Below are 8066 nucleotides of genomic sequence, written 5' to 3'. Positions count from 1 at the left end.
AGATACTCGCTTGTCAAACAGGTCGGGAAAGACTTGTCTTGCTAGGACCCAACTCGACTTGGCCTCAAGCCAAACACAATCTTAATCCAAGAATCTCTCTTTGAGTAGGAGACAAGTTCTCCAAGCGCATGATTTGGTGGTTACCAACATAACCTAACAACTAATATAATAATTGCCAACATCTCCAAAATGAACTCCTAAAGAGATCATGGACATACAAAGTACTCAAGGTCCAACCTCCAAACTCTCTATAAATACTTATTTCAGGTATGAACCATCCAATTTCAGAACTCCTTTAGTGGTTTTCTTACTAACTTAAGTATCGAAGTTCTTGCAAGTACTCTCTCTACCCTACTAAGGCCATGACATGCACTATTAAATATTAAATCACAACTAACCATGCCTCAATTTTAAACCACTTCATTTCACAAGTTCTCAAATATACAACACAATTATCAATTTATCAATATTCATATGTTCACATTCATAATCCTTATCCATTAGCATCAAATTCATCATTCATCAATCTATTTTACCAACACCAACCACATTCACATCAATAAATTATCAATCTAACCATACCTCATCATTTTAATATACATTGACAACTAAAATCATTAAACATACTCCAAACACAATTCAACTTATCCTATAGTCATCTAGCCTAAGTTTTCATGATACCGTATATGTTATATACGAGAAACTAATACCATACCTTGGTCGATTCTCCGTTAATCCCGAAACATTACAATTGACTACTGTTCCATAAATCCCAAGGCTCCAAACCTCTCCAATGAAAATTCAGCTTCCAATGTTCACTCCCAAGCATCCAATTTCATCAATTCCATCTCCAATTCAACATAATTTTAATCTAATACATACAATTCCATTGTAACCACAAATCAATACCCAAACTTCACAAAATTAAAGTATTCACAAGGGATATGAGTTTCTCACCTTACCCACGGATGACCTGGGCAAAACCCAGTGATTATCTACCGCTAGAATACCCCTAAACCATCAAAATCACAAATCTCTCAATTACCAAAATCTAAAATCACGAACTAAAAAGGGGAGAATTGGGTGAGAAAACGTGATTTTCTTACCAAATTGCTTGATGAGTTTTGTAGAGAATTTTGAGACGAACGCGTGACCGCTGACGACTTGTCAATCGGAGCTCCGGATTGAAAATTACGTGGAATTAAATTTTTGGCAAGGGTTGGCGTCATTCTCCCCCCCCCTCTCTTTGTTCAGCATGCTTCCATGGAGAAATGAGGGAAGAGATGCTGTTTTGGGCTTTTATATAATGGGCTTTAGGCTTGGTTTAGTCCCGGTCTAATCGATTCGGCCCAATCTTGGACCAAATTCTTTAAAATTAGTGTCAAAATTCTTATTTTAATTAGCTCTATCTCATTAAATTATAAAATCTAATTTTCTTATTACTTTAAATAATAATTAATTTATTGGTTAATTAATTACTAATTACATGGGTTTTACATGGAAGAGGTGCTTGGCAAAATGGGAGCACCACCGAAGAGTGATGTACCGCTCATTAACCCGAAAGAGCTGCCGGAGGGTGACGATTTCGTGTTCGGCTTCCCAATAAGATTCGAAATGATGGCTGCTCAGTTCAAATCTTTTCTAGATGCAACTGGAAGCCTATAGTAGACACAACAGCTCGCTGGCAGGCCCGTTGGAATCTTCTATAGCACCGGTTCTCAAGGTGGCGGACAGGAGACTACATCGTAAGAATTTCATTTTCAACTATTACAACCATGTTACGTGTCTATCAAAAATCAGTTACTAAATCAACTATATATATAAAATATTTGTCTAAATATAAAATACAAATTTGACTAATTTGATAAATGATTTTGATGTGCACATAGCATTATTGAAATTATTATCAATTGGTAATAAATAGGACTCATGAATGAAGTTCCAATAATGATAAGAAAATTGTGGAATCAATGGCAGGCTCACCGCTTTCACTCAGTTGGTTCATCATGGAATGCTGTTTGTCCTGATCAGATATACATTTGGCGGCGGCATGTTTGAAATGAATGAAGTGAAGGGTGACAGTCCGTACGTACGATGCCGGAACTTATGCTGGTGGTGATGGATCAAGACAACCAACTAAATTTGAGTTGGAGCAAGCATTCCACCAAGGCAAGTATATTGCCACCATTACTAAGAAGCTCAAGAAATAATGAAGCTATCCGTAAATTAGGATATTGAATCCTGATGAGTCCACTAGTAGTTACTTGTCACATAATGTATTCAGTTTGTATTATTGCATGGAAATAATTGCTTCTTATTAGAAAGAAAGCGCTTCGTAGTCACTGGTGTGTTTTTCTATTTATACCATCAATAAAAATTTGTATTTATTAAATTTATATTTATTTTGCATAAAAACAGGTTTATTTTACAATAGAAAAATCTTAAAAAAATTATTTTACCTTACTGACGGATTTACAGACAGAAATCTGTCTGTATTCAGAATTTAGAATAGTTTTTCAAGGTTTCAATTACCGACGAAAAATCTGTCTCTAATTACCGACGAAAAACTTGTCTCTAATTATTGACGAAAAATCCATCGAAAAGTCTTATGTTCCAGGGAAATAGAGGGGAGAATTTACAGAGAAAAAATTTGTCGGTAACTGGTAAAAATCCGTCAGTAAATTACCGACAGAAAAAAATCCATCGGTAAATAATTTCCGACGAGATTTTTACAGAAGAACAAAATCCGTTGGTAATTTCGTCAGTAACCAAAAATTCGTCTGTAATAAAGACCAAATCTATCTATATTAAGCAATTTTCTAGTTGTGAGAATAATTAGTCCAAAGTCAATATTTTCGAGGATCTAATTATCACTTTACTCTAAAAATAAAAATTGTAGTTATGTATAAACTAAAATATTTTAGATCACTCAAATTTTTTATTTTATTTTATTAAATAAAATATATTTTTTATTTCTAAAATTTAAAAGAATTTAAATTATTTTTAATATTTAATTTGATTTAATTATACCTTTAGAATTAATATTTTGACTGTGATGGAATAATCATTATTTTTGGCCATCTATTAACTTTCAAAAGAATTTGACCATTGAGTAACCCTTACTCCCTTCCTTTTACGACACTGTTTCCATCTTCCAGAGAGGCAGTTGACTCCGTCACAAACACACACAAAACATAACTCAGGAAACTTTGACATTGCTGCTTACCTTCTTAAATTTCCTCACCTGCCAAGGCTAACCAACACCTTCTATCCTTTATTGGCTTCCTTCCTTCTCTCTCACACACTCTCTTTCCCTTTAAATATTTGCAAATCCCCTTAGTTTAGCATTATATCTATATACTCTCAGTCCTTTCTTATTCCAATGGCTCTTGCTTCAAGAAAAATGCCATTACTTCGTACACCTACTTCTTCTTTCACTATCACATCTTCTGTGTTATTCTTTCTGGTGGCGGTGGCGTTTCTTGGTGGTGCTGATGGCGGTGCTTATTTCGCTGGATCAGAGTGTCTCAAAGTGTCTCCTTCTGAATTTGTTGTGTCAGTGAGAGATGTGGTTGATGTGTTGCAAGGGGTTATGTCCATTCTAGCTGAGTTCAACAATGGCGGATTCGGTGATGATTTTCGTGTCTCTAATGCCGTTTCTGACTGTGTCGATTTGCTTGACTTGTCCTCTGATGAGCTTGATTGGTCTGTTTCCGCCACTCAGAAACCCCAAGGTACAGTACAGTACAGAGCAACATCACATCCGTCTCTAGTGCCGTTACAGTTACATTATGTTTAAATTAAATTGTAAATCATATGAATTTGTTGGGTTCAAATAGGAAAACAAATCCGTAGTTGAAAACAGGGGATTTCATTTCAAGCTTCAACTCCTGTTTGCATTGCTGCCACGTCACTCTACACTTTTCACTTAATCGAGCATGCTAAAACAAGTTAATTATCTATTTAAACGCTAATTTTATTGTCATTGAATAAATTAAATTTGAAAGGAGTTTCCGGATAATAATATTTTTTGAACTGATTTTCTTTTATTACTTCTGATTAATTCATCTTGTTGAAATGTCGGAAATCCATGTGACATTAAATTAAAGAAAAAATGGGTATAGTAATAATATTATTATATATTATTCGTTTAAAGTATATTTATTATTTTATAGGGAAGCATAACAGTACTGGGAACCTAAGCTCAGATTTAAGAACATGGTTAAGTGCAACGCTGGCGAATCCAGAAACATGCATGGACGGATTCGAAGGAACTAATAGCATGGTTAAGGGTCTAGTTTCCACTGGCTTAGTCCAAATGATCTCACTGGTTCAGAACCTACTAACCCAAGTGGACCCGGTTCCGGATCACTCCTTCTCCACCAAACATGGGAAGTTCCCTGCATGGGTCAAACCAAGAGATAGGAAGAAGCTTCTGGAAGCGAACAACAAGGGCGTGGGCGTGTTCGCCGACGCGGTGGTGGCCGCCGATGGCACTGGGAATTACACAAAGATAATGGATGCTGTGAAAGATGCACCTAATTATAGTATGAGTCGGTATGTGATATACATAAAGAAGGGTGTTTATAATGAGAATGTTGAGATTAAGAAGAAGAAGTGGAATCTTATGATTATTGGAGATGGCATGAATAACACCGTTATTACCGGTAACCGCAGTTTTGTTGATGGTTGGACCACTTTCCGGTCAGCCACTTTTGGTAAGACCGAAACTTTTCTCTTTATATATTTTTTATTTTGTTCCTTTAAATTTTTCTCCTGTCTTAATATTTATAGGGAAATGCTAGGGAACAATAAAAATTTTGAACAATATGAACAACTACTAATCAAATGAAAATACACTATATTTTAATTTAATGCTACTAATTAAATTTACTCTTTTAATCCTCTTAATTCACATTGTTCAAAAATTATACTTTTCCATATTTATATTAGCGATATGATCACATATTATATATATTCATCATTCTATTTCTTTAGGTAGATATTAATTAAAATTCTATTAGAGTTTTATTTTGTCTATGTGATGTGTACAAAAAAAATTAGTTAAAAAATTAATTATTTATATATTAAAAATAAATTAAATAATTTATATATTTATGTATAAATATATAATAACTAATTTAATTACTGAATGTTTGTGTACATATAATAATCTTTTTATTATTATACTATTATATTGTGGCTTGTTATAACTTAATCATATATCAATAAAGTGATGAGTACGTAAATAGCAAACAATGTATCATACAATTTTCTTTTATGGGATATGACTTGTACGGTTGGAGATGTTTCATGATTTTTATCTTCCTATATAAAACAAGAAATTATTACTACATATTACTTTTCTGCTCATTTATTTATTGTCATTTCTATTCTTTTGTTTATTTTTATGTTTGTAGAAATAAGGATATATCCTATATACTTTCTTTAATTTATGAACTAATAGTAGTGTACTAATCTAATTTTACACCATAATTAAATGGTTTGGATTCAAATTTTAGGAACAAAATATTTTTTTGTTGATATAGATGATAAAATATATTTTATGAATACAATTTTGTGTACCAAACTCCTCTCTAATTTTCATTATATATAGTAAAAGTATATAAAAGTATTTCTACACGGTTCAATTTCTCCAATTCATACTTGTGTGTTAGTAATAAAAACTAAAATTGATTTTCAAAATTTTTAGAATAATTTGGTCATTAAAAGTTACATTTTGTGAGTTACATTATTCGCCCCCCCCCCCCCTCCTTTTTCTGTCACAAAAGGATCAAAATAAATTACACAGTATGTAATATAACACAACTATTACTTTTGAAAATGAATATCAATTTTTATTATGACCACAGTCTTGAGGACGATAAAACAAAATAAACGGTTTACTCAAAGTACAAATATACACTCATTCATTCTTTCCCTTTTTCTAATTCCTTTTTACTTTTTTATCACTTTTTTCTTATATCATCAACCTCATGTTTTCTTTTTCTGTTATTGTCACTTTAGTCTTTATTTTTATTAAAGTTGTCACAATTTTTTTAATTAATATTTTAGTGATGGTATAAAACTGTAAATTTTAGGTACATGTAACACATCATTGTCCATCTAATAATAATATGGTGGAAAAAATATGTTTGCTTTGCGTGGCTATTTGAGACCTAAAGTTGACCTCTATTCCGGAGGTCACAGGTCATGTCTACTGCCTGCATTGTATTGTGTAGACAACGAGAACTCGAGAAACTATCTTACATTAACTTAGATTTCTATTTCGCCTAAACTCTTAACTCATCATGTAATGGATTATCAATGGAATGGCCTACACCAGAAGCAACACGAAATAACTTAATAACATCCTCAGGAACATTCGATATAGTCCACGATTACATATTCATAAGCAGTACATACATTGTAGGGCCATATTATTTATTAAACCCTAACTAACATATAAACATAACTTAATCCAATTCTCCAACCACGATTTAATAAGCACATGTGCTGTACCTACATTACATTAATAATGCTTCAAGTCCACACGCCTTGTTTAACATCTGAAATCTCTGACCCAAATCTCACACCCCTTCCTCCACTTCAATTAATTGTGCCGTCTATTTTCTAATTCGGTACAATGGACAATTAATTGATACCAGAACTTATACAATTTTATTTTGGAACAGATTAACAGGCAGTTGTTTTCGTGTAAAGTAGTTAAAAATTAATAAAAAATTTAATATGTTTAATGATACTTAACCATATTTTTTTATAAAGAGAACTGCACATCAGGTTTAACCTTAACTAAATTATTATTTAATAATTTGTATCCATCAATTTTATATAAATACAATTATTTTTTCTCAAATTTTTTTATATACTGATTATGGTGTGGAATGATACATGTGCAGCTGTGAATGGTAGAGGATTCATAGCAAGAGACATCGCTTTCCAGAACACAGCAGGGCCGGCGAAGCACCAAGCAGTGGCGCTAAGATCCGACTCGGACCTTAGCGTTTACTACCGATGTGGTATCTTTGGTTACCAAGACAGCCTCTACGCCCACACAATGCGTCAATTTTACAGAGAATGCAAAATCACTGGCACCGTTGACTTCATCTTTGGCGATGCGACTGCGATTTTCCAGAACTGCCAAATCCTCGCTAAAAAAGGCCTACCGGATCAAAAGAACACCATTACGGCGCACGGCCGGAAAGAACCGACCGAGCCAACCGGTTTCTCAATACAATTTTCCAATATAACAGCAGACTCCGACCTTGCGCCGTTGATCAACACTACTCACACGTACCTTGGTAGGCCATGGAAGCCATATTCAAGGACAATTGTGATGCAATCTTTCATTAGTGATGTGCTGAGGCCGGAAGGGTGGCTTGAGTGGAGTGGCAATGTTTCTTTGGACACGTTGTATTATGCCGAGTACATGAATCATGGGCCCGGATCTGGGCTTTCTAACCGCGTGAAATGGCCCGGGTACCATGTCATGAATGATTCTAGCCAGGCTAGTAACTTCACTGTCACACAATTTATTGAGGGAAATCTTTGGTTACCTTCAACGGGTGTGGTGTTCACTGCTGGCTTAGGAGTTTAATTACGTTTCCGTGTCTTCCCACTTCAATATAAAGAGAAAAACTACCTGCACAAGTGTTTTGTCTTGTTCTTTTGTTTTTTCCCCCCAAGTTTTACCATTTAATACAAAATAATACAAAACTTCATTTTTCTTCCCTTTTTCTATTAATACAATTTTTTTGGTGTCTTCTATTATTACAAAATAACATAAAAATTCTAACAATAATACAAAAATTATATGTAAATAACACATTTACTGACAAAATAACACAGTTTATAAACGTAATAATGAATATTCTATTTTGTAAAATAGTAGGGGGTGGAATTTTTTATATGAATGAAAAATTATATACAAATATATGTAGGAGAAAATTTAGGGGTGAGCTCTTTTATTAAAATTTGACCAACACTTAATTAGCAAAAAAAAAGTAAGTAATTTTACATCATTGGATAAAATCTTACATCATTAG

At 33.4% G+C, this 8066-nt stretch overlaps 1 protein-coding gene and 1 pseudogene across 1 annotated transcript; both read left to right on the top strand.

The window, feature by feature from the left end:
* Positions 1 to 1497: 1497 nt before the first annotated feature.
* On the top strand, positions 1498 to 2210 carry LOC107633261 (putative NAD(P)H dehydrogenase (quinone) FQR1-like 1; annotated as a pseudogene).
* A 993-nt stretch (positions 2211 to 3203) lies between these two features.
* Positions 3204 to 7770, top strand: LOC107630579 (pectinesterase/pectinesterase inhibitor PPE8B-like). The gene is made up of 3 exons (XM_016333768.3): positions 3204 to 3734; positions 4176 to 4718; positions 6921 to 7770. Exons 1-3 carry the CDS (start codon positions 3383 to 3385, stop codon positions 7616 to 7618), a joined length of 1593 nt encoding a protein of 530 aa, XP_016189254.1. The 5' UTR covers positions 3204 to 3382; the 3' UTR covers positions 7619 to 7770.
* The last annotated feature ends 296 nt before the right edge of the window (positions 7771 to 8066 follow it).

The sequence above is a fragment of the Arachis ipaensis genome, chromosome B3 (assembly GCF_059453495.1).
Source record: "Arachis ipaensis isolate K30076 ecotype BB chromosome B3, ASM5945349v1, whole genome shotgun sequence".
NCBI classification, from domain to species: Eukaryota; Viridiplantae; Streptophyta; class Magnoliopsida; order Fabales; family Fabaceae; genus Arachis; species Arachis ipaensis.
This window is presented reverse-complemented; position numbering and strand designations above follow the sequence as displayed.